The sequence below is a fragment of the Schistocerca piceifrons genome, chromosome 9, assembly GCF_021461385.2.
Source record: "Schistocerca piceifrons isolate TAMUIC-IGC-003096 chromosome 9, iqSchPice1.1, whole genome shotgun sequence".
Lineage (NCBI taxonomy): Eukaryota > Metazoa > Arthropoda > Insecta > Orthoptera > Acrididae > Schistocerca > Schistocerca piceifrons.
The window spans coordinates 77,639,422-77,667,067 of NC_060146.1; the positions used below are offsets into that span (position 1 = coordinate 77,639,422).

The 27,646-nt window shown below is 44.8% G+C and overlaps 1 protein-coding gene across 5 annotated transcripts in view; it reads right to left on the minus strand.

The window, feature by feature from the left end:
• Positions 1-27,646, minus strand: part of LOC124717390 (fasciclin-2) — a 921,178-nt gene that overhangs the window by 660,487 nt on the left and 233,045 nt on the right. For all 5 annotated transcript variants that reach the window (XM_047244244.1, XM_047244243.1, XM_047244242.1 and 2 more), the window contains one exon: positions 19,464-19,528. In XM_047244244.1, coding sequence (XP_047100200.1) covers positions 19,464-19,518 — 55 coding nt within the window. In that variant the 5' untranslated portion in view covers positions 19,519-19,528. The remainder of the gene's footprint in view (positions 1-19,463; positions 19,529-27,646) is intronic.

Sequence of the window (27,646 nt, forward strand, 5' to 3'; positions counted from 1 at the left end):
TTCTAATAAAACCCCATGTCATTCCAAGCATGTGTGTCAATTTTTACCTATCTACATTATTCCGTGGTTTATTAAGTTTTGAAATTTGTACTTTTTTATCACCCGGTACTATTGACAAACTATTATCCAACACGACATAGAGAAGCCTTCGAAATATATAAGCATAGTGGTAATTTTAATAGAAAAGAAGAAGCTATGAAACTTTAGTGATATACGAATAGCGGCTCTTCAGAACCGATAGGAAAGTTTTTATCCTTGAGAGGCGACAGCCGATGATTAAGTTTTATCTTTGACAAAGAGTATGTCTCCTGAAGACTTGTAAACTCGACCACTCCCCCTTTACATGTCGCTCTCCGACGTCCTACTCGTCAGTCGGCAAGACTCAGATTACCAGGAGCACCACTGAAGATGTTCAGCGCAGCTCTGGAAGAAACATTAGGAACGGAAAAGTTTCTTCGACCACGGCAACACAGCCCGGAAGACTCATTAGCAACTATATTAAGTACCTAGAAGATACGCTCGAATGTCAATGTAGTTTCGTGTACGTATATACCGTCGGCACGTACGTAAATATTTGCCGTAGCAGTTCTTTGTGACAGGTAGAACACATACCAAATTCCATTTGTGTTATTCACGTTTAGCGTTACTACCAGGCTTGGTAAGGTATATAAAGGAGCATATAACGGAGTCAGATATTGAGTGATCACTGTGGACGGCACGCGGATGCCGCATACTCGTGTGACGCAGCGTTGTAATCTCCTCGCAGAGTTTGAAGGAAGTCTCAGTGTACGCCTCCATTTCGACGGCTGGTCCAATCGAGGAATCTTCAGATTTGTGGAGCATTTATGACAGATTCGGGACTCCATGGGAACTTAAAGCCAGGCACTCTTCGTCTCTTGAAAACGCCTGACCGCCACGAGGGAGGATCGGCGTGTTGTGCACAACGCACGTCGTAATCTCTCTACATCTGCGTCTGATACCCGAGAAGAAATAATCGACTCCTGCGACGTTCTGCGTCATAAAGCGCCACTGGTCGGAGACTAGCAGCCGGACTAGGGAATTCTCGTCCTGTGTGTAGACTGCAATTAAATCCGTAACACAAGTGGCTGCTTTTAGAGTAGTGCCAGCTCCGGGACCCCTGGACTACTCATGAATGACGTCGTACTGTCTTCAGCGACGAATTGCTGTTCTGCACTAGCCCAAACGACCGCTGCAGACGATAATGGTGACGACCTGGACAGAGGGCCTATTCTCCAAATCTCTTGGAGAGGCGCAGCAGTGTTAGTCGTCGCGTCATGATATGGCAATCCATCGTCAATGACTTAAGGTCACACGGTGGTTGAGGCATCTCCCTGACGGCACAACGGTACGTCATGGATAACTTGCGACCTTCGTGAGATAGTACAACGGTGCCAGTTTTCAGCAGGACAATGCCCGTCCACAGATCCGTATCCGATACAAATGTGTGAGACCAGCTCAGATGTCAAATCCATCCAGCACATCGGGAATCAGTTAAAACAGGTATAGACCAGCTTACCTCAGCAAGGAAAAAGTGCATGCATCCAAACCAGAGGGCTTCCAATTACGTACTGATGAGTGCCTCAGTCTGCAAAGTTCTTTCTAAATCTGACTCGATTATGTAATTACTGCAATATCGTCATATCGTTCTCACCTCGAGAAGTTTCATTTCGTGCCCTCTTCCCGTTCTCGATGTTTGAGTTTTGTGTCAGACGGTCTATATATAAAAATGACATATTTCCAGTACCTGCAAGCCGCAGAGCGTCACGTGTTCAAAATATTTCGCCTTGCATCGCTACAGACCGAAAAGAAGAAGATACCCGTTACTTAATTAACCCAGGCGTCCGTTTGGAGAGCGTGCGATTACATGCCGTGGAGGTATATTGTACCATCATCACGGCGCACAACGCCCATTACGCGGTACTCAGCAACAGTTCCATAAAGAACTAACCGGCTAATCGGCGAGGCCGTTAAAATTACAAACTGCGGCGCTAATCGACACGTGGCTGTTTAATCGCCCGGTAACAGCTATGAAAACGTGAGGCCTTGCGTAGGCTACTCACTCAACAGTGTAATAGCATTGCCTGACGTCTAGTTATCAATGCCACTTGCTCACTAGCAGTAATGTTACCAGCTGTGGCGATACGTCCGCATGCCGGTATGCAAATTGCTGGTTTTTGCCCACAGACACGAAGAAAAAGAACGAAAATGGATGGGTGCGTTCTCTCACGGTGACGTAAGTGAATTAAATCTTTTCGGGCCTGCAGGCGCATGCTTTCCCGCCCAGTGATTCTCGACCTTTGTCAATTTTAATCATGACTGAATGAAAATATTAGTTCTAATAATAAGAGTACCCGGGGGCTTAGGTTTTATTTATTTATTTATTTATTTTTTCAACAAAAAGCGACAAACGACCCCCCCCTATGCTATATACAGGGTGTTACAAAAAGGTACGGCCAAACTTTCAGGAAACATTCCTCACACACAAAAAAAAAAGATGTTATGTGGAGATGTTATGTGGAGATGTGTGCGGAAGCGCTTAATTTCCATGTTAGAACTCATTTTAGTTTCGTATGTACTGTACTGTACTTCCTCGATTCACCTCAACCCTCTTGACTTTCATTTATGGGGGCATTTGAAAGCTCTTGTCTACGCAACCCCGGTACCAAATGTAGAGACTCTTCGTGCTCGTATTGTGGACGGCTGTGATACAATACGCCATTCTCCACGGCTGCATCAGTGCATCAGGGATTCCATGCGACGGAGGGTGGATGCATGTATCCTCGCTAACGGAGGACATTTTGAACATTTCCTGTAACAAAGTGTTTGAAGTCACGCTGGTACGTTCTGTTGCTGTGTGTTTCCAATCCATGATTAATGTGATTTGAAGAGAAGTAATAAAATGAGCTCTAACATGGAAAGTAAGCGTTTCCGGACACATGTCCACATAACACATTTTCTTTCTTTGTGTGCGAGGAATGTTTCCTCAAAGTTTGGCAGTACCTTTTGTAACACCCTGTATAGACGGTCATGATTCCGTGACGATATTAAGAACTTTCAGAGATGATGGGGCAAGGGTACATGGTACGAATTCCAGATATGGGATCCTAGTCCGGAAACGGGCGAGTCTGAAGTTACAAGCGAAAATCAGTCTACCTATGACAGTGGAATACATTTACCGGAACGGTTGTTGCAAATAGTGTAGATTAGACAACGTTCAGAGGTGGTAGTATGGCCCAAACGAAAAAGAAGTGCAGTGAAGATGGGCTCCAAAATGTGTCCCTTCAGAGCTATGAGCTCTTGTTCATTTCGCTTCTGTGAAATTAATCTCTTCTACTGCAAGCTCCTAGGTTTCCAATTTTTTGGGGGAGGTAGTGTTAACTAAAACAAGCAACAATTTGCAGTTAAAGTTGTTATAAAATGAAGACTTACGGGCAATTATTACGTAGAAGACATGCGTTCCGCAGTGGCGGAGATGAAGAGCTCATCGCTCTTAAGGTATGTATTTTAGAGCACATGTTCGTTAGACACTGTTTTGTTGTTTTGGTGCAACCAAAACCCTACAGTAGCACCAAGAACAGTACCTCTATACACATTCCGCTCTCAGAGTTACCACAACGGTTGTCGCTTATAACTTTCCACCCGGTCTTATCCAGACCACGGTCCTCTACCTGAAATAGATATACTTGTCCTTCTCCAGCATCCCTGAAAGTTTATAATATCATCACTCTGTACGCTGTAGGCGCTGAAACCTCACTGCAACTGTGTGTATCTACACATCAGACGAGCCTCTTCTGCGATTATTTCCTGCATCCACGACGCCCAGTAACCAGTAGATACCGCCACCCAGGTTGATGCTCTGTTCCTTGTTCTACGGAAGGCGTTCGGTAAAATCCCGCACTGCCGCCTAGTGAACAAAATACGAGCGTACAGAATACCAGGCTAGCTGCGTGACTGGACTGAAGAGTCCTTATCAATCAAGACACAGCACGTCATTCTTGACGCAGAGAAATCTTCACACATACACGTTTTAACCGGAGGCCACGTTTTTCGACTTATTCGATAAAAACGCGTTTATAGGGCACATTTGCAGCTTTTTCTTGATTGATTCGAAAAGTAGAACCTAAGGCGAAAACGTATCCCAGTACAAAGTTTAATTACATCAAAGTTCCTAAAAAAACGTCCTGCTTATTTTTTCTGTAGAACAGATACTTTGCGGATTGCAAGAGGGAGAATATGAAAACTCTGCTTGTGTTACTTCAAGGTATTGCGGGTTGCGTACAGCCTATAGGTAGGTGCAGCTGAACCGCCCTGTATATAAAGTCTCAAATATTCGTACATTAAACGGCACTGGTGAAAACTAGAAGAACCACGTACCTGCCTTGAAATGGCCCCACTCTCAGAAATTCAATCGATTCAGGTCTTGTGAACGGGCAGGCCGCTCTAGCGAACCTTCTTGACTAATCTATTGCTCAGGAAATTTTGCGGTGAGGAACAGTCTACAACCCGTGGGAAATGCGTGGTGCCTAATGCGAGCACGAACCACAGTGTGACCAATGCGCGCACGAACCACAGTAGCTTTCTTTATCCGAGGGTAATTTTCGCCAGTAGCGGCGATACACAGCACCTGTTAGCTTCAAGTCGTGTCACCGACAATTCCTGACCATTTACTGATACTGTAGCGATCCCGATGCTTTACCTGCATGGCTGCTCGAGTTTTGGAACTGCCAATAAATACGTAATCTGATACTTACCATGTAGTTTGGATGGTAGGAGACGAGGTACTGGCAGAAGTAAAGCTGTGAGGACGGGGCGTGAGTCGTGCTTGGGTAGCTCAGTTGGTAGAGCACTTGCCCGCGAAAGGCAAAGATACCGAGTTCGAGTCTCGGCCTGGCACACAGTTTTAATCTGCCTGGAAGTTTTTGAATACGAGGGTTGGGACTTTAATAGTGGCAACTATTTATTTACACCTCGTACAAAATAGATGCGTGTTTCAAAGTTTTACTGACCTTCAAAATAGTCACCAGCATTGTGTATAACCCGTTGCCAGCGATCTGGAAGTCGTAAGATACTCTTAGCAGTGCCAGTGTGTTGACAGTTCGAGCAGCGCGGTCTATAGCCCAACGAATTTGTAGCAGTTCTGAAGCGAATGCCGTGAAGTGTTTCCATCAGTTTAGAATTCGAGCTGAACTCACGACGGCTTAAGTCAGGGGAGTGCAGTAGGTGGTATAGCATTTAGCAGCCCCGTCAGCCAAACAGTTACAGCTTGTACTGTACGTGCTTGAGCATTGTCCTGCAAAATCATGGTCAGGTCATGCAGAAAGTGTCATCAATCCTGTCTCTAAGTGGTCGTAGGTGGTGTTCCAAAAATGAACAGCATAGAGACAGAAGTGATGACGCTTTCTACACGACCTGACCATCATTTTGCAGGACAATGCTCAAGCATGTACAGTGTTTCAGATTTGTTTGACTGATGGGGCTGCGAATTGCTATACCACTTACTGCACCCACCTGACTTAAGTCCTCCCGAGCTGATTTCGATTTCTAAACTTAAGGAAACACTTCACGGCATTCGCTCCAGAACTGCTACAAATTCGTCGGGCGACAGACCGCGCCGCTCGAACTGTCAACTGGCACAGAATGTTGGTGACTACTTTCAAGTTCAGTAAAACTTTCAAACGCGTATCTATTTTGTACGAGCGGAAAATAAATAGTTGCCATTATTAAAGTCCCAAGCATTATATATATACATATGGAGGTAGCGTATTATATAACTTCCATGAGGCTTTTCGCGGATTCTGCTGTTGCATACAGAGTAGTCGCGAAAGTAGAAAATTGTGGCGAAATGCACGAAGACCTGCAGAGAACAGGCGCCTTGTGCTAGGATTGTTAGTTGACCCTCATCACAAACAGTTGCCGTATGACTGCAGGACTGCACAACAATCACTGCAAGCAGTCACATACAATATCTCGGGGTATGCGCACGGTGCAATTAAAAACAGACCACATAAAACTGATCGCAGGTAACGTAGATGACAGACTGACAATGAGATTCAGTGGAAGAATCGCGCGAAGGAGGTGGCTTACAAAACCCTCGTTGCACCACTACTTAAGTATTTCACGTCAGACTGCGATCCGCACTAGACAGGATTTATTGAGAAAATAGAAAAGCTCCAAAGAAGAGTTGCGCGATCCCTTGCAGATGCATTTAGCAGGCGCGGAAGCGTTTAGGGGATGCTCGCGAAAATACCGCGAAGGCAAAATTCGAGATATTCGAGCTCACGCGGAAGTTTGACAACAACTGATTTTCCTGTAGGCCATAGGTGACTGCAATAAGAAAGACGGGAAGTGACATTGCTACTCATCGTATCCTCCACCACACACCGTATAATAAGCCCCAGCTGTTTTACTGCCTTTATTAGTGAACATAGGAGATTAACACTTGCTGTAGTCCGGCTAGTTAGGAAGAGTTAGGCATCGGACATTACTAAGTAGCCATTTACAGAGAGCTAACTTGTACTGTATTGAATTGTATGGAACTGCGGACCTAGAAGCGACGGAGAGGCTTCGTCCCCGCCGTAGCCCTCAGTGGTTCACAGCCCCGCAACAGGCCACAGCAGTCCACTCGCCCCACAGCCGCCCCACACCGAACCCTGGGTTACTGCGCGTTTCGGCCCCGGGAACGTCTCACAACAGATGAGTGTAGCCCCAATGTTTGCATGGTAGAGTAATTATGGTGTACGCGTACGTGGAGATAGTGTTTGCGCTGCAATCGCCGACATGGTGTAACTGGGGCGGAATAAGGGGAACCGCCTTAAAATCCATTCACAGACTGGCCAGCACATCGGATATCGACACTAATCCGCCGGGCGTATTCGTGCCGGGGACCATGCGTTAGGCCGCACGGCTAACTGGGCGGGCCGAGAGCTAACTTACTCCCCACGGTACTACAGTTCTGGCCGTAAGGCTACGACGCTTGCGATAAACGGCAGCTACACCTGAATGTGGAAAAATGAAGGTTAATGCACATGATTAGGAAGAACACATCCATTAAGTTCAAATATAGCACTAGTACTATGGTGCTTGACACAGTCACGTCACTTAAATATCATACCGTAACGTGGCAAAGCGCTATGAAATGATATGAACATGTAAGGCGAATGATCGACTTCGGTTTATTGGGAGGATTTTAGGAAAGAGTGGTTCACATGTAAAGGAGACCACATATACGACACTAGTGCGATCCACTGTTGTGTACAGTTCGAGTCTTTGGAATCCGAACCTAAGCGGATTCAGGCAAGACATCGAAGCAATCCAGAGGCTGGCTGCTATATTTATTACCATTTAGAACAACACGTAAGTATTACGGAGACGCTTCGGGAATGCTAATGGGAATCACTGCAGAGAAGACGACATTCTTTTTGATGAACGCTTTTGAGAAAATTTAGAGCACCAGCATCTGAAGCTCACTGCAGAATGATTCCACTTCCGCCAACGAATATTTCGCGTGAGGACCAAAAAGACAAGATTAGAGAGGTTACGGCTCACACAGATAGGTTTTCCTCGCTCTGTTTGAGAGCGGAACAGGAAAGGAAATGGCTAGTATTGGTACCCTCCACCCTACACCATATGGTGACTTGCAGTGTAAGTATTTGAACGTAAACTGTCTCCCAAAATGTTCAAAACTTCTGTCCCTTCCAAAACATTCTATTCAAAACGAACAAGTTCTATTACGTGAACACTTTTGTATGGCGCCGGCCGGAGTGGCCGTGCGGTTCGAATCCTGCCTCGTGCATGGATGTGTGTGATGTCCTTAGGTTAGTTAGGTTTAATTAGTTCTAAGTTCTAGGCGACTGATGACCTCAGAAGTTAAGTCGCATAGTGCTCAGAGCCATTTGAACCATTTTGTATGGCACACTTAATTTTATTTCACTTCAAATTCATATAACACGTCCCTACTTGTTCTGATTCCATTCCCTATACAATTGTACTCGCTCATTTATCACGAGTTTGTAGGAGTTCACCATTGGCGATTCATCACTGTACGACTGGGTCACTCCTTCGCGCGAAAAGATCTTCAGGCGCCAACCTGTCGCTTCTAGAAAGATGGTGAATTCCCATCAACGATGACGCTGTGCTGTAGCGGAAGAGAGTAGGGGTAGACTCGATATTTCAACAGGATGAATAAAACCCTCCGTAATGGCTGTTAAAACACTCCCTTATAAAAGTCACTACCGGTTTCGCATCAGTAGAGACGAATCTTCAGGTGGTAGGATTTTATTAACAGTCATGGGGCAGGAAAATGATTGTTTACAGTCGAGTCCCATCGTTCATCGTCTAGATGAAAACAGATAGCACGCTAAAAGCGGCTGCCTCTAAGCAATCAATTTTCCGCGCCGTGACAGTTTATAATAAACAGTCACCTGAAGATGCATCTACTGATGCGAAACCGGTACGGTCTTTTTTATAAAAGTATTTTAACAGTCTGTGCGGAAAATTATATTCACCATATGGAATTTTGGCTGTGGTTGCCCGACTTCTAAACTACGAGGGGCGCTTGAAAAGTCCGTGCAAAGTCCGAGGGATGGCACCAGCGGCGCGTATCGAGGTTATGTTTAGTTAGTAGCATCTTTGGAAAGAACGCACACCAAGTTTCACCCATATTGGTCTATTTCTTTGTGTTTGGCATTCGTGTGAATCAAGGAAGTCGAGGGATTGTCAAAAAATGGACGAAAAAGAATTTCGTGTGGTGATTAAACATTACTTCATGAAAGGCGAAACGCCTCAGGAGACTAAAGAACAGCTTGATAAATATTACAGTGACTCTGCACTTTCGATTAGAACAGTTTATAAGTGGTTTCAAAATTTTCGGAATGGCCTTATGGGCACAACTGATGCTGAACGTTCTGGACGCCCTGCGGAGGTTACGACTCCAGAAATCATTGATAAAATCCATGATATGGTGACGGATGACAGAAGAGTTAAGGTGCCTGAGATTGCTAGTGCTGTAGGCATCTCGAATGAACGGGTGCATAATATTTTGCATGAACATTTGGACATGAGAAAGCTATCCGCAAGACGGGTTCCACGATTGCTCACGCTTGACCAAAAACGGAATCGTGTGAAGTGTTGCAAGGATGGTTTGCAGCTGTTCAGGAAGAATCTGCAGGACCTTAAGTGTAGTTTCGTCACTGTGGATGAAACATGGATACATTACTACACTCCTGAGACCAAACAACACTCTGCATTGATTGCCTTTAAATATTATTTGTTTAAAGGGTGAGTATTTCTTTGGTAGTTTTAACATGTTTGATTTTATAAATTATCAGCTTTATTGTTGCTAAACAATGGGTTACCAAGGGAGAATCTGCACCAAAGAAGGCGAAGACAATTCCATCGGGCGGAAAAGTTATGGCGACTGTCTTTTAGGATTCACAAGGGATAATCTTCATCGACTAGCTGGAAAAGGTGAATATTATTCGTCGTTATTGGACCGTTTGAGAACCGAGATGCAAGAATAATGCCGGCGATTGGCCCGCAGAAAAGTCCTTTTCCATCACGACAATGCACCAGCACACACTTCAGCAGTTGTGGTCGCAAAATTAATGGAAACAGAATTCTAACTAGTTTCACACCCCGCCCTATTCTCCAGACTTGGCTCCCACGGACTACTATTTGTTCCCCAATTTGAAGAAATGGCTGGCGGGACAAAGATTTTATTCAAACGAGGAAGTGATTGCAGCAACTATTAGCTATTTTGCAGACTAGGGCAATTCCTATTATTCGAAAGGAATCAAAAAATTAGAACAGCGTTGGACAAAGTGTATAAGTCTAAAAGGAGACCATGTCGGAAAGTGAAAAAGGTTTACCCCAAACACGTAAGTAGTTTTAATTTTTGCACGGACTTTTCAAACGCCCCTCGTAATATGGTCGATGCTGGAAGTACCTTTACAACCCTTGGGTGGCTTTCGACGTGTACACGAAGACGTCGAACCACGACGTGTACACGAAGACGTCGAACCAGGAGTCAGTTTAGAGCGCAGCATGTCTTTCTCAAAAGAGAGAAGTCTTCCGAAGTAAGAGTGATTTCAAGCGTGCCGCAGGGGAGTGTCGTAGGACCGTTGCTTTTCACAATATACATAAATGACCTTGTGGATGACATCGGAAGTTCACTGAGGCTTTTAGCGGATGATGGTGTGGTATATCGAGAGGTTCTAACATTGCAAAATTGTACTGAAATGCAGGAGGATCTGCAGCGAATTGACGCATGGTGCAGGGAATGGCAATTGAATCTCAAAGTAGACAAGTGTAATGTGCTGCGAATACATAGAAAGAAAGATCCCTTATCATTTAGCTACAATATAGCAGGTCAGCAACTGGAAGCAGTTAATTCCATAAATTATCTGGGAGTACGCATTAGGAGTGATTTAAAATGGAATGATCATATAAAAATGATCGTCGGTAGAGCAGATGCCAGACTGAGATTCATTGGAAGAATTCTAAGGAAATACAATCCGAAAACAAAGGAAGTAGGTTACAGTGCGCTAGTTCCCCCACTGCTTCAATACTGCTCAGCAGTGTGCGATCCATACCAGATAGGGTCGATAGAAGAGATAGAGAAGATCCAACGGAGAGCAGCACGCTTCGTTACAGGATCATTTAGTAATCGCGAAAGCGTTAGGGAGATGATAGATAAACTCCAGTGAAAGACTCTGTAGGAGAGACGCTCAGTAGCTCGGTACGGGCTTTTGTTGAAGTTTCGAGAACATACCTTCACCGAAGTGTCAAGCAGTATATTGCTCCCTCCTACGTATATCTCGCGAAGAGACCACGAGGATAAAATCAGAGAGATTAGAGCCAACACAGAGGCATACCGACAATCCTTCTTTCCTCGAACAATACGAGACTGGGATAGAAGGGAGAACCGACAGAGGTACTCAAAGTACCCTCCGCCACACACCGTCAGGTAGCTTGCGGAGTATGGATGTAGAGGTAGAATTTGGAGCGGTGCGGAAAACGGGGGCCTATCATTGTCTGACGAGGCTCGCCTGTTACCGTCGCAGCCCAGTCCTGGAGTCGGTGGGGCGCGGTTGTTAACTGTAAACTAGCGCGTGCTGCCTTGCCGGGATGGGCTGAGAGCAGGACGGCGCGGCGCGGCGCGGCGCGGCGTGGCGTGGCGTCCATTAACGGCGGTATACTGCAAATGAGGCGGCCGCTGAGCTGAGCTGAGCTGAGCTAACCAGCCGGGGTGCCACAGCGGTGTCGGGTGTCGCGCTGTCCCGCGGGAGTCCGTATCGACCAGGGCGTCGACAGCGGCGCCTGCCGTGACACAGGGGCTGTGGGTGGGCGGTGGGCGGTGGGGGTGGGGCGCGCACACACGCACACACCTAAACCGGCACACCTGCCGTGGCGCCAGCATCACACCCAGGGGCCCTCACGTCTCCCGCTGCCGACCTCTTCCGAGGGCGATCCGGCGACTCCGGACAAGCGGTAGCCCACTTCCTCTCAGTACGACATGAACGTTGCAGGGAAACAATTTTGCGCTACGTCTCACTCCATAAAAGCACAACGACTGGCACTAAACTCGTGAGGCAGCTGAACATGCCAACAAACCTATTAGGCAAATTAAAATCAACACACCTATGACACTAACGGCTACAGCTAATGCATAGAGATACTTCGACAGGCGTTACACAGAATACAGAAAAGAAGTTCAACAATTCTCTCAAAAAAAAAAAAAAAAAAAAAAAAAAAAAAAAAAAAAAAAATGTTCAAATGTGTGTGAAATCTTATGGGACTTAACTGCTAAGGTCGTCAGTCCCTAAGCTTACACACTACTTAACCTAAATTATCCTAAGGACAAACACACACACACCCATGCCCGAGGGAGGACTCGAACCTCCGCCGGGATCAGCCGCACAGTCCATGACTTCAGCGCCCAAGTGCGCTCGGCTAATCCCGCGCGGCTTTCTCAACAACTATATAGATTCCAGAATGAATTTCCGTGTTAGCTGATATGAAACTTCTTGGAATATCAAGGAGCACACTCGGCCCTGCGACCTTTGCCTATCGCAAGCAAGTGCTCTATCGACTAAGCTACCCGAGCAAGACTTGTAATGAAACTAACTTCAGTACAGAGCAATTTTTTTTTCTTTCTTTTTTCAAGCAACAGCGTTCATGTGCTTGGAGAAATGGAAGATACACACTGCGCATTGAGTCTCAAAAGGCATTACATTTTCAGGAGAAATGTTAGTCGGAAAAATTAAGAGTACTTTCGAGAAATATCAACTGTAACAACTTCACACGACATATATCCTATTTCATCAGGAAAGAATAAGCCATTGCTGACCTGAAAACATAAGAAAATTGATACTTAACACCGTAATACAGGTTGAAGCAAGCAGAAGACAACGTTGCAAACATGTAAATCTGCAGACCAGAAAGTCCACGGCACCACTACTCGGGCGCAAAAAGACCCAGCACGCTAACGCACATGAGTTCATCAAAGAATCCAAAGTCAAAGAACGTAGGTGAAAGAGCAAGTTACAAAGAATATGTACACTGTAGTACAGTCACAGAGAGATACACACAAGCGTTCAAGTTACAGTAAAAAATACAGTTGTATATGACACTTTCTCGTACAATATTACGTAAGATAAGTCACGTGATACTGTCATAATGTCTCACGATAAAATATTGGTGACAACTACTACAAATGAAAATATATATACAAATGCACAATATTATATGAGTCACATGATGCTATTATAATGTCACATGAAAAACGCAAACCGACCATTTGGTAAGAGCTGCGACATATGATAGTACATGAAAATGGTCCATGATCGAGGCCGGTAGTGAATAAATGTATTACAAGACAGCACACTGTATGTCATCCACTTCTCCAAGAACCCGATACATAAGTCAGAATAACGTAATAACTTTTGTACTTACTGTAGCTGTGCTCTAATCTCAATGTATCATCTGTTTGAAACGGTAATAACACTGAATACTACGCTATTAAACTTCAAATTATCATTATTCTATGTAAAATAGGCCTACTTTAGAGAACATTGTAACAACTTTAACTTTAAAATACTTACGAAATTTCTACAAAACTTCTGTCTGTATAAATTTGTCAATATTGTGTCAAAGAGTCACGGAGAATACCAGCAGGAATATTTGGTCCCTGCCGATCAGATACGTATGAATAAATCGAAAATCAATTGCCGCGTTGTGGTGTACATTAATTACCATACGTGCATCAAGCCTGTTAAAACCAGGAACACAATTCAAGAAGACGAATTACTAGACTACTGAAGGCAGTTTCCGAGTGAGACAAGTTATAAGGGGCAGGCAAATTAAATCAGGACGTAAGGAAAACTGTTTAGTATTTCAAAACTGGGAAGGCCAGCGTATACGAGATCCACTTTCAGTCTAGCAAGACTTATATTGGACAGACAGTGCTCGCCATCGAAGATCGTTGCCGAGATAATAAAAGGCACACACAACTGAAGCATCCTAACAGGTCGGCGGTCGCAGAGCACTGTTTGTCCGCAAAACACGAGATGGATTACGAGCGTACCAAAATCTTGGCCCCGACTTCTAAATACAGGAACAGCGTTGTCAGAGAGGCCGTCGAAATTCGCACCAGGGGCAAACTCATCAACGGAGACTGCGGTTATAATCTTAGCAAGGCATGGGAACCATTACTGAGTATAATTATGAAGACACTCAGCAACGAAAACGATCTGGCGAGCAGGCCGGACGTAGCAGCTACACCGGCGCTGCCACAGACGCCGACATCTGCGAACCGCGGAGGGAGCGGAGATATAAGGCGGCCGGCCGCCTTCAGGAAGTCACCGTGCCTTTGATTGCGTGTGCCACGAGGGACTCCTGTATAAACTCCTAGATACAGGGGTCCCCGTATCACACGCAACACTCCTGAAGAGCTATCTTGAAAACCGGACATTTCATGTCCGCACTCAAGATGGTACATCGTCCACCAGACCAATCAAAGCAGGAGTACCTCAGGGCAGTGTACTGGGACCACTCTTATACATCTTGTATACATCCGACCTATCATCGACGGCCAGAACACACCAATCTTTATATGCCGATGATACAGCCATCTACTCCCGAAGTATGAATGCTGCACACCTCCAGGCAAGACTGCAACAAGCATGTAATAAGCTGAGTGAATGGGCGACGAAATGGCGACCGTCTTTCAACGCCACAAAGACGCAGGCAATAGCAATTTGTAGAAGACCACTTCCGCTTAACATCCAGCCCATTGAGATAAGGGGCACCCCAGTCCCGTGGTCAAAAACTGCAAAATACTTGGGTGTGACCCTTGATAGGCGATTGACATGGCAACCTCATACAGAAAATATTCGAGAGAAAGCCAGGAGAAAAATGGTACAGCTCTACCCATTATTAAATCCAGCGTCAACACTACCATCAAGACTGGGGGTGATATTGTACCTTACACTGGTGCGACCAATCTTAGACTAAGCCGCTGTTGTGTGGGGCAATGCTGCTCCAACCCACATACAACGGCTACAAAGAATTCAGAATCGTGCTCTGAAAAGGGCACTCCATCTGCCATACCGGTTCCCAACGAATGAACTTCACAAACTCGCAGGGGTACCCTATTTGAAAGACCGATTCAGAACCAGTGCCAAAACCTTTTACGAAAACACACAACAGTCAGATAACTAACTTGTACGAGAACTTGGACACAGGGTGCACTACCTGGCCTCCGCCAGATGGCCCGATGATCTACGCGAATAACAAGACTAAACATGTTGTGTATATATTTTTATAATTTTAATTTTTTAATTTTAATTTTATTGTATTTTAATTATATTTTATCTTATTTTATTGTATTTATTATCATTATTTTATTAAAAAAGAAAAAAAAGGTGAATGAATGAGTGTGAGAACGTGTTAACTGTAATATGTATATGAGTGTGTACAATGTATGTATCGTGTGAGTGTGAGCGAATGGGAGGAAAAAAACAATAATAATAATAATAAATTATCATACAGCCAATGTATTTTTAAATTATTTAAAAGCAGAAAAAAACAACACAACCAAAAAGCTATTGTTTTAATGTCAATTTTTATTATTGAAAGCGTAGCCGTATGGCTTGAACTTCTATTTTCAGACTGGGCGATCCTAGATGCCCCGATATATTCTGCAGCGGCTCAGGAAGTCACTCGAGACTGGGACGTCGCAGGAAGTCAGTTCGTCAGCGTACCTGACGATGGCAACATGTCTGATGGCCGAAATATTGTGCCCGTTGGACACTATGAACCGGCAGTACACCTGTGGGCTCTTCGATCGCCAAATACGCCGGGAGGAACTGAAGAATCACACCTTTTTCTTTGACTGCGAGGGCCCGCTGCTCACTGGCTTTCTGGAATACAGCGCCACACAGTTAACCCACAGCGGTACATCGACACTTCGCAAAAACTGAAGTGCGCCATAACGTGCAAACGGCCTGGAATGTTGAGGGACGCCACAAATGTTCAAATGTGTGTGAAATCTTATGGGACTTAACTGCTAAGGTCATCAGTCCCTAAGCTTACACACTACTTAACCTAAATTATCCTAAGGACAAACACACACACCCATGCCCGAGGGAGGACTCGAACCTCCGCCGAGACCAGACGCGCAGTCCATGACTGCAGCGCCTAGACCGCTCGACTAATCCCGCGCGGCCGCCACAAATCCGTTGCAGCATAATGCCTGCCCACGTGCTGCCAAGGTAGTATCGACTTCGCTGCGGAGGTTCGTCGGACAGCCCTGACACATATTCCACACAGGTTTCGCGTTCTCTCCCCTTCTAACTTCCGTATTTTTAGAGGCATGAAGAAAGGCATTCGTGAAAGTCGATTTGCTCCGGACTCCTTAGTACAGTCGTGGTTCCGTATCCCACCGCATTTTTGCCTGAACGCGTTCGCCGTCTTTTCTCGTAGTAGTATAAATTGTAGCGATTACTTTTGAAGTTATAAACAGTTTACTTACTTTTTTCCACCTGTCTTGTTTTCATCTGACCGCCCCTTACACAACAGCGCCAACATCATAGAAGTATTACAAACTAGAAGGAAATGTGCTTAGCGTGTAACTTACTGTCATTAGGGACCGAATAAAGACGTACAGGGAACAAAATCGATCGCATCCTTCTCCAGGTAAATATCTCGGCGATTGCACGAAAGTTGTTCGTTCGGTAAAACCTCAGAAAAACCAATTCTGGATGGGCGCACGGGGACCTGAACCCGCCGTCCCCCGAATGCGAGTCGAGCCTGCCTGACCGCTCATCCTCCTCCTCCTCCTCCTCCTCCTCGCCACAAATTCTGCCTGAATGAATAAACTGAGATAATCGAATAAGCCTCTAACTTGGCGTTAAACTCAGTAAATTTGAAAATATCGCCTCTTTTTCTCTTCTGTGACAAGCGGTTTCTGCACGGATATTAATGGCAGACAGTATTGTTTTCAAAACATGCGGCCCTTAAAGTTAACACGGAGAAGACCGCTGAAATTCTCGCTTACACAAAAGATGTTTCTACAAGGAGATTAACATTTTTATAACTCTATTTACATGCAAAAACTCTTCCTGTTCCCTCCAGACCCCTCCGCCCCTTGCATCCTTGAATGTAATTTGCCAAATTTATTCGTCTGCCATTAGTGGCTCGTCCCGCGTTGTCCTCAAATAAAAACTCTGCGAGATGAGCCAAAAGGACGACTTTCAAACCTCGAGAGCGAGGATATCAACTGAAAAACAACCTAACGCAGGAACTGAGCAGCCAGACTGCCGTTAAGAGCAGATACTATACCGTGCAAGAGAATTAGTCACGATGCGGTTGACCGAACGAGGTGGCGCAGTGGTTAGCACACTGGACTCGCATTCGGGAGTACGACGGTTCAATCCCTCGTCCGGCCATCTTGATTTAGGTTTTCCGTGATTTCCCTAAAACTCTCCAGGCAAATGCCGAGATGGTTCCTTTGAAAGGGCACGGCCGACCTCCTTTCCCCGTCCTTCCCCAATCCGATGACACCGATGACCTCGCAGTTTGGTCTCTTCCCCAAAACAACCCAACCCACGATGCGATGCGAAAAGCCGGCCGGGGTGGCCGAGAGGTTCTAGGCACTACAGTCGGAACTGCGCGACCGCTTTTGGTCGCAGGTTCGAATCCTGCCTCGGGCATGGATGTGTGTGATGTCCTTAGGTTGGTTAGCTTTAAGTAGTTCTAAGTTCCAGGGGACTGATGACCTCAGAATATTAAGTCCCATAGTGCTCAGAGCCATTTTGCAAGCGAAAACACCGACATCTAAATTTGTATCCCGAAAACAGGTTGCGGCGTGCAGCGAACAGGACGTGTGAAAAACCAAAACCTTCCCGAGTTTTGTTGAACCCTCGATTGTTTCCTTAGGTGTTCACACCCGCATTACTTAGCTGCTTGTCTCTATTTTACATACTGGTAGCTGTGCGGTCAGCGCCGAGGTTTGTTAACTGGCTTCGATCCCAACCGGGTCAGAGATTTTCGCCGCTGCTTTGTCATTACGTTCGTATCGTTGTAACTGACATTCCACAGCTGAGATGGCTGTAGGCACGTACGGAAAGGTAGTAAATTTTGAAAAAAAGTTATTGCATTAGTAATCCGCAGATACAACGCTTATTTAATTATTTGCTGCGTCAGGTTTGTGGATGACACATTTATACTCTTTCGCGGAATAGAGATAAAATCTGAATAACTCCATCTGCACTCCACAAGCTATCTGATAGTGTGCGGTGGACGGTACCTTCTCCCTTTGCTGTTCCTGTCGCGAATGATCTGCGGAAAGAACGATTCTTGCTAAGCCTGTGTGCGAGCTGGAATCTCTCTAGTTGAACCTTCATTGTCTTTTCGTGAGATACGGAGGACGTAATGTACTGATTGGTTGACTGGAGTTGGCTAAACATAAACGTGACGCTTTGGCGCTTACAAAATAAACTTGTAACGAACGTGTTGCTCGTCTTTGGATAAATGGGTAAGAGTCAAACAAACTGCTCCTCAGATTATGTTCAGTGTAAGCACCAAACTGGGAATGCAGCACGTTTGGTTGACCTCAAGGGATTTTTCGTACCTCCACGATATGGGGACTCTACGTGCCTCCACGATATGGAACTATTTAACATAAAACTACAAAAGTGTTTTTTTTTTTTTTTTGTTACATCAGTGCCACAGAGACCAGAAAAGAGCTGTTGATTTTTTTTTCTAACTATGGTCAAGTAAGTTGTTTCTGTGGTGTCACCGCCAGACACCACACTTGCTAGGTGGTAGCCTCCAAATCGCCCGCGGTCCGTTAGTATACGTCGGACACGCATGTCGACACTATCAGTGATTGCAGACCGAGCGCCGCCACACGGCAGGTCTAGTCTAGAGAGACTCCCTAGCACTCGCCCCAGTTGTACAGCCGACTTTGCTAGCGATGGTTCACTGTCTACATACGCTCTCATTTGCAGAGACGACAGTTTAGCATAGCCTTCAAGTACGTCATTTGCTACGACCTAGCAAGGCGCCATATTCAGTTACTATTGATATTGATATTGTGAATCATGTACCGTCAAGAGCGACGTTCATCATTAATGGATTAAAGTTAAGTACCCAACTAATTACGTCCGCTTTCTGAATTCTCGTTCCTTGTCATGTTCCAGACCTCACGTCAGTATAGTTCTTCGCTCCTCACGCCAGCCTGCATGAGCTAAAACGCTTGTATTTCGGCCTCCACTCGTAACACGGTGTTGGCTCTTCTGCTAACACAAAAGTTTCATGCTTTTAGTTTTATTCAGACGTGTTTACGCCGTTTCGTATCGCCGTCAGTATGAAGAAGAGTGTCAACATAAGAACAATATAACGGATGATTCGGCTGCCACTGGTGCTGGGTGTTATGCAACCTGCAATGCCTTCAAATACCACCAACCACTTCATATTGTCTCGCTCGCTACACACAAACTATTAGTTCTACAGAAAAAACAAAGAGGACCGGCCATTTGTAAGAAACTTGATATAATTAAATTTTATAGTAGGATACGTTAGAGGCCGCAGTTTTCCAATTATTCAAAAAAATGTACAGAAGTGACCTTCAAACGCGTTTTTTTTTCGAATAATTCATAAACCATGGCCAACAGCTAAAACTCGTCCCACTAAATTTCCTACAAAAGAAAGTCCTCTTCATTTTTTTCTGAAGATTAATAGTTTGCACATAGCGAATGAGAGAATACGAAAATCTTGCAAGTGGTTTTTGAAGGCGCTGTGGATTGCATAAAACCTATTGGTAGGAGCAGCTGCCCCACCGTGCAGCCTGCATCACTACAATGGCAAGTTGTGTGATGAGGATGGTCCACGGGAAGGAAAGAAAAGAAGTAAAGAGTAAAATGTTGGGGGTTCAGACTCACCTGCCAGACAGCCCATGAAGCAGGCGAGCAGCACGGCACACGCCACGGTCCTCATCTCTTCCCACCTGCAACAGACAGCAGCTCCGGTCAGCACATCACATCACAAGTGTCAGCACACAGTAACAAGATGCACGTGTCGTTCTGCAAAATACGCCCAGCGAGCTGGAGCGATGGAAGAGCGTCTTCAATAAAAAGGCTGCTCGCAACAGTGCCTGGCAACTGCTTTCTGCCGGGCAAGACCCTCACACTGACCGTCCTTCTTTTAGTGCCCAGCCTGAACACGGGTTGGCAGAAGCGTCGATAGCGACGCATCTCCCATCTCCCGTTCTAGAGCCACATTATGAAAACTGTGAGAAGAGAATTTTAGTAGCAAAGATCGCATTCAATACTGTTTACTCCTCACGACCGGTTACAAAAGTATAGACTATCACCTTGAGATTTGTAACGTGATGCATTTACATTTGAGTACATGTACAACCATTATTTACATTTATCATTACAAATCAGGAGTCGGCTGCAGGTTCGAATCCTGCCTTGTGCATGTATGTGTGTGATGTCCTTAGGATAGTTAGGTTAAAGTAGTTCTAAGTTCTAGGGGACTGTAAGTTCTAGGGGACTGATGACCTCAGATGTTAAGTCGCATAGTGCTCAGAGCCATTTGAACTTACCTTTTTTTTAAGCAAATCAGGAAGTGGAAATTCTACATTTTCATACCTTGAAAAATTCCTTTTCTATGCCTCCCACTCCATTACGACTGTGTCAAACATGCCATGTTGACATTAAAGCGGTCAGAATGTAGCACAGTAAACAAAGGTTTGTTAAAAATAAAAACAGGTTTGTAAGAAATTAAAACAATACAGTTACAAAATATGTGGTGGAGCTACCGATGTCTACACACGCAACATTTCACGGATGCTCGTTAAATGTTGAATTACATGCCTTATCTGTGGCTTATTATCAGGTAGTTGAAATGAGTGCATCAAAGAATGTGGATCCCTTGTATATTTACCTCGTCATGTAAATGTAGACATATGCACAACTGTTACGCAACTCATCAGTTAACAAGCATCAATGGAATGTTACGTGCTTGGTCATTCCTAGTTACACAAGGTGCTTTTTAATTGTATTGTTTTTTATTCCTACAAAATTGTTTGGTTTTCAACAAATCTTTGTGGAATGCGCTACATACTATCCACCATAATGCTAATATGGCATGTGTGATACAGTCATAATGGAACAGGAGGTATAACAAGAATTTTTTAAGGTATGAACACAAAAAATTTCCATTTCCTCATTTGTGATGACAAATATATAAATGATAATTTTATACGTATTCAATGTAAATGCATCACGTTACAGATCAGAAGATGACAGTATTAACTGTTGAAATCGGTCACCAAGAATAAATAGTACTGAATAAGATTTTAGTTATTAAATGTCTCTTCGAAGCAAACACAGATCGCTCCCTCCCATTTCTAACTATGGGGAGAGAGAAAAAGAGAGAGAGAGAGAGAGAGAGAGAGAGAGAGAGAGAGAGTTCAAATGGCTCTGGCTCTGAGCACTATGGGACCTAACATCTGAGGTCATCAGTCCCCTAGAACTTAACTCTACTTAAACCTAACTAACCTAAGGACAGCACACACATCCATGCCCGAGGCAGGATTCGAACCTGCCACCGTAGCGGTCGCCCGGTTCCAGACTGAAGCGCCTAGAACCGCTCGGCCACTCCGGCCGGCTCTAATTATGAGAAATTTCAATCAAAAGCGTGAAACTTCACCAACACACGGTAAGAAATGGACATACTTTATTTGTATTTTCATTATTGTTTATTTAGCGCAAAAAATTATTTTTAGGTCGATGTTTTACGTTTCTTGTTCACCCTGCGAGACTGCAGTTTTCTCTCGACATAACCCTCTGCTGTTTTCAGGAGCGCCCGATCTACCAATAAGCTCACAGATAATTAGGTGGTGTCATGTTTGAATACCACCGAACCATCAGTTTCATAAATTACGGTTCCAAAATATTGACACGAATTATTTACGAAAGAATGGAAATACTGGTAGAACCCGACCTCCTGATTAGGTTCCAAAGGAATGTAGGAACTGCGACGCCATGCTGACAATTCGACTTATCAGGTAGGCTTAAAGAAAGAAAACCTACATTTATAGCATTTGTAGATTTGGACAAAGCTTTTGGCATGGTTGACTGAAAAACACTCTTTGCAATTTTGAAGGTAGCAGGGACAAAATACAGGAACCCAAAGAGTACGTACGATTTGTACAGAGTAAAGACTGCAGCTATAAAGACCGATTGGCGTGAAAGGAATTGGCAGTTGACAAGGGAGTGGGACAAGCATAAAACCTACCACACATACACTATGTGATCAGAAGTATCCGGACACCCCCAAAAACATACGTTTTTGATATTAGGTGCATTGTGTTGCCACCTACTGCCAGTTATTTAATATCAGCGATATCGGTAGTCATTAGACATCGCGAGAGAACAAAATAGGGCGCTCTGCGAACTCACGGACTTCGAAAAGGTCAGACGATTCGGTGTCACTTGTGTCATATGGCTGTACGCGAGATTTCCACACTCCTAAGCATCCCTAGGTCCACTGTTTCCAAAGTGATACTGAAGTGGAAACGTGAAGGGACACGCACAGCACAAAATCGTACAGGCCGACCTCGTCTGTTGACTGACAAGACACCGCCGACAGTTGAAGAGCGTCGTAATGTATAAGAGGCAAGCATCTATCCAGACCATCACACAGGAATTCCAAACTGCATCAACATCCATTGCAAGTACTATGACAGTTAGGTGGGAGGTGACAAAACTTGGATTTCACGGTCGAGCGGCTGCTCATAAGCCACACATAACGCCGGTAAATGCCAAACGACACGTCGCTTGGTGTAAGGAGCGTAAACATTGGACGACTGAACATTGGAAAAACGTTGTGTGGAGTGACAAATCACGGTACACAATGCGGCGATCCGATGGCAGTGTGTGGGTATGGCGAATGCCCGGTGAACGTCATCTGCCAGCGTGTGTAGTGCCAACAGTAAAATTCGGAGGCGGTGGTGTTACGGTGAGGTCGCGTTTTCCATGGAGGGGGCTTGCGCCCCTTGTTTTGCGTGGCACTATCACAGCACAGGCCTACATTGATGTTTTAAGAACCTTCTTGCTTCTCAGAGCACTTGTTCATAATGCACGGCCTGTGGCGGAGTGGTTACACGACAGTAACATCCCTGTAATGCACCGGCCTGCACATAATCCTGACCTAGATCCTACAGAACACGTTTGGGAACGCCGACTTCGTGCCAGGCCTCAACGACCGACATTGATACCTCTCCTCAGTGCAGCACTCATTGGAGAATGGGCTGCCTTTCCCCAAGAAATCTTCCAGCATTTGACTGAACGCATGCCTGCGAGAGTGGAAGCTGTCATGAAGGCTACAGGTGGACCAATACCATGTTTAATTGCAGCATTATCGATGGAGAGAGCCACGTACTTATAAATCATTTTCAGCCAGGTGTCCGGATACTTTTGATCACATAGCGTAATATGTTGTCTGCATATTGAACACGTGGTAAAGGAAACCAAGGAGAAATTTAGAATGGGAAGTTCAGGGACAATAAATAAATCTCTGCGGTTTGCCGATGACATTGTAATTGTCAGAAACGGCAAAATATTTGAAAGAGCAGTTGAACTGAATCGATAGCGTCTTGAAAATCGATAATAACATGAATATCAACAAAATTAAAACTAGGTTTATAGTATGTTATCGAATTAAATCGGACGATGCTGACAGATATTAGATTAGGAAATGGTACACTAAAAGTAGTAGGAAAGTTTTGCTATTTGGGCAAGAAAAATAAGTGGTGATGACCGAAGTAGGCAGGATAAAAATGCAGAGCGGCAATAGCAAGGAAAGAGTTCTGGAAAATAGGAAACTGTTAAACATCTAATATAAATTCAAGCGTCAGTAGTGTAAGTGAAGATCTTTCCACTGATGACTGAGGGACGGTATACTGAACAACGTTACATCAGTAATAACTTCCTTTGCTAACTATGGCTATTACGAGTAGCATGTTTTTAGGTTACTGTTACCTTACAGCAGGGGATCTACAAATTTGTGGTGTAGACTTCTTGTGAAAACCAATTTATTTGCTAAGTTCGCTACGTTTCCACAATTACTGGATTACTAGTTTCCTTAGCATGTATTGCCATCTTCAGATCCATAAAATCGGGCAGTGGTAGTTACATTCAAAAAATGGTTCAAATGGCTCTGAGCACTATGGGACTCAACATCTATGGTCATCAGTCCCCTAGAACTTAGAACTACTTAAACCTAACTAACCTAAGGACAGCACACAACACCCAGTCATCACGAGGCAGAGAAAATCCCTGACCCCGCCGGGAATCGAACCCGGGAACCCGGGCGCGGGAAGCGAGAACGCTACCGCACAACCACGAGTTGCGGACGGCAGTTACATCATACAATGCTTAAACCACTGTGTCACATTAGGTCTATACAGTACGCATAAGAAAGTCGCGGCATTACAATGGCATGCCAAGTATGGTGTCATAATGTAAGTACAACTTCGAAAGGCACGAACACGAGAGATACATGTCACGACTTGCCTCTTCGTGGTATAATGCCATATTGGATGCGACTGAGGTCGCTTAGTACCTCGAAGTGTGAGTGGCACAAACAAGCCAATAATGGTTATTTTCCTCTGGGCAGCACGTCAAGTACTGAAGTGTAAACGAGTGGATGGAAAACGGATACTGTATACAGATGGGCGTAGTGCACAGGGAAGCTGTTACGACCGTGCACCAAACACCCAGTAGTAAATTATGTGATGTGTTGGCGGGAATACTGTTAGACGCGGAGAAAAAGTAACATCAAGGCACCAGTTATCAAAATATCTGTACCTACGCCGCTAACGCCCTATGTAGTGTACGAGGTGTGGCTAGAAAAAAACCGGACTAGTACTGGTGAAACAATAAAACGAATGCAATAAGGCTGAAAGTCGCGTGGCCTGTCACGTGACTCTCGCTCCGCCTACTGCTCGAGTTTCATCTGCCTCCTGCACTCAGTCTGCCCGTGGCGTCTGTTTTAAGTAGTTGACGTTTTGTCTGTGCGTCGGAAAATGTTGAGTGTACAGAAAGAACAGCGTGTTAACATCAAATTTTGTTTCAAACTAGGAAAATTTGCAAATGAAACGTTTGTAATGTTACAACAAGTGTACGGCGATGATTGTTTATCGCGAACACAAGTGTTTGAGTGGTTTAAACGATTTAAAGATGGCCGCGAAGACACCAGTGATGACACTCGCACTGACAGACCATTGTCAGCAAACACTGATGCAAACATTGAAAAAATCGGTAAACTTGTTCGACAAGATCGCCGTTTAACAATCAGAGCAGCGTCTGAGTTAACAGGAGTTGACAAGGAAAGTGTTAGGCAGATTCTTCATGAAAGTTTCAACATGAACAAAGTGTGTTCAAAAATGGTTCCAAAGTGTCTCACAATTGAGCAGAAGGAACGCCGAAGAATGATTTGTTCTGACATCCTGGAAAACATTGAAAGTGATCCCACCTTCTTACAAAATCGATGCATTGGAAAACTCCTGGTTCTCCACGACAAAAAAAAGCACGAATGTCAAAATCGAAATTCAAGGCAATGATGATTTTTTTTGACATCAAAGGGATTGTGCAGATTGATTGGGTACCAGAGGGACAAACAGTGAATCAGCATTACTACATTAGCGTCCTGGCTACCCTACGTTAGCGAGTACGGAGAAAACGGAACGATTTGTGGAGAAAAAAGTCATGGACCCTTCACCAAGACAATGCCCCAGCTCACAGTGCGTTGTCAGTGAAGACGTTTTTGGCAAAACACAACATTCCCATCTTAGATCATCCACCCTACTCACCTGATTTGGCCCCCTGTGACTTTTTTCTTTTCCCTAAAGTCAAGTCAGCTTTGAAAGGAACTAGATTCGAGACTGTTGAAGCAGTAAAAGAAAAAGCGACGGAATTAATGTATGGACTTACCGAAAATGATCTGCAGCATTGCTATGAACAGTGGAAAATTCGTATGGAGCGGTGTAGAGACCGAGGAGGAGAGTACATTGAAGGAGATAACATGAAATTGTACATAATTGTAAATAAATGTTTTTTCCAGCATCAGTCCGGTTTTTTTCTAGCCGCACCTCGTATATAGGAAGAATGCGTTTTGAGTCGGTGGATCTGGTAAGAACACACCAGTCTTCAGCCGAGACCTACATCTACATGTTTACTCCACAAAGTTCCGTTCGGAGAAATGATTGTCAACAAACTGACTATTTCACTGCGGTTATGTCGCGAGATTTAATGCGGGATAAAGTACCATGTTCCCTGAATCTTATTAAACCGTGCGCTCGCGAAATTACAACAGCAGACGTACACCGTACTGCACAACGCCTCTCTTGTAGAGCCTGCCAGAGGTTTGTTGCCTTCTCCGCGACACTGCAGTCACACGGGACGGGGCAGCTAACGCTGATGAGCTCGCAGACGGGATATCCAACGTCACCAGACGCAGAGACGTCGACACGAGGGACCAGCTAATTAACGTGCCTCTGCGCCCCCCAGCGCTCTCCAGCGGCAGCTGCCGGCTTTGTCTGACTAGCAAACAATACAGTTTGTCCACGAAAATGGACGCGCGTAAAATTCCTACATTAGCTCTATTAAAATGCACGTTTTCTCCCTTGTCCATACGCTAGTCATGTTGTTCTATCGCCGGCAGGGGTGGCCGAGCGGTTCTAGGCGCTTCAGTCTGGAACCGCGCGACCGCTACGGTCGCAGGTTCGAATCCTGCCTCGGGCATGGACGTGTGTGATGTCCTTAGGTTAGTTAGGTTTAAATAGTTCTAAGTTGTAGGGGACTGATGACCTCAGCAGTTAAGTCCCATAGTGCTCAGAGCCATTTTTGTTGTTCTATCGGTGGTACGCATAAATAAAAAACTTCAATATCTGTGAACATGTGATAACACAAAAACGAAAAATACATGTTCAATCAGTTAGGAAATCAGCTTATAAAAGTTCGCTAAATAGAACATAGTCACTCACGACAGAGAAACTACTTATCTTTACAGAACACCACACTTAAAAAAAAAAAAATATTTCTATTAATTTTATAAATCTAGCGCCCAAAGGAAAAGGAAGAGGTGGCGGAAAAGTGGGCAGGGGTCGCAACTCGAGACCTGACTGCAATGTCCCGTTCCCTCCCCCCAGGAACCAAGGAAAGTGTACGCGATGTGAAGTAGAGGTACAAAGAAGAGCATTGAGACAATGTTTACTTACTTATCTTCTTTTATTTGATTACAATTGAGCGTAGTAGGAAACCATTGTCGCTGAGAGCAACAGTCCAATAAACAGAGAATAAGCAGAACCAAGAGAGGAAAAGACGTGGATCAACTACTCATTGCAGTGACAAGACTTTCTGCGAGTGCAGAAAGAGGAGTAGGCGAGGGGATATCTGATGGAGGGTAGTACGGGTAATTACTGTCAGCATCTATCGCACCGAGAACCAGACACCTATCGCCGATCCGCAAACCAAGCGATGGTCGCCTGTGTCCCCAACATATCAAAGGCGACACCAACGAAGTGTACATTGAAGGCGTGACGGGCATACTTGTTTCCCATTGATTGTAGGGTATTGCCCGCAGCTCGTGGTCTTGCGGTAGCGTTCTCGCTTCCCGCGCACGGGATCCCGGGTTCGATTACCGGCGGGGTCAGGTATTTTCTCTGCCTCGTGATGACTGGGTGTTGTGTGTATATCATCAGTGACTCGCAAGTCGCCGAAGTGGCGTCAACTAAAGAGGACTTGCAATGCGGCAGCCGAACTCCCCCGCTTGGGGCCTCCCGACCAACAATGCCATACGATCATTTCATTTTGTAGGGTATTATGTTCGGAATGTGGCGGCTCTAACCACTACACTAGGTTACAGTTTCGTGAAAAGGCGACTTTAATCTTATAGTCTTCTATAAGATTTAACTGACGAAATGTTACTAACTTACATTTAATTACAACCAATCCCTACAAGGACGACGAATCTTCAATGCAGTCTTCTCTTAAGACGACTTACTCTATTAACGTGCGAGTTATTACACGAAAATAATTGAATACGAAATATC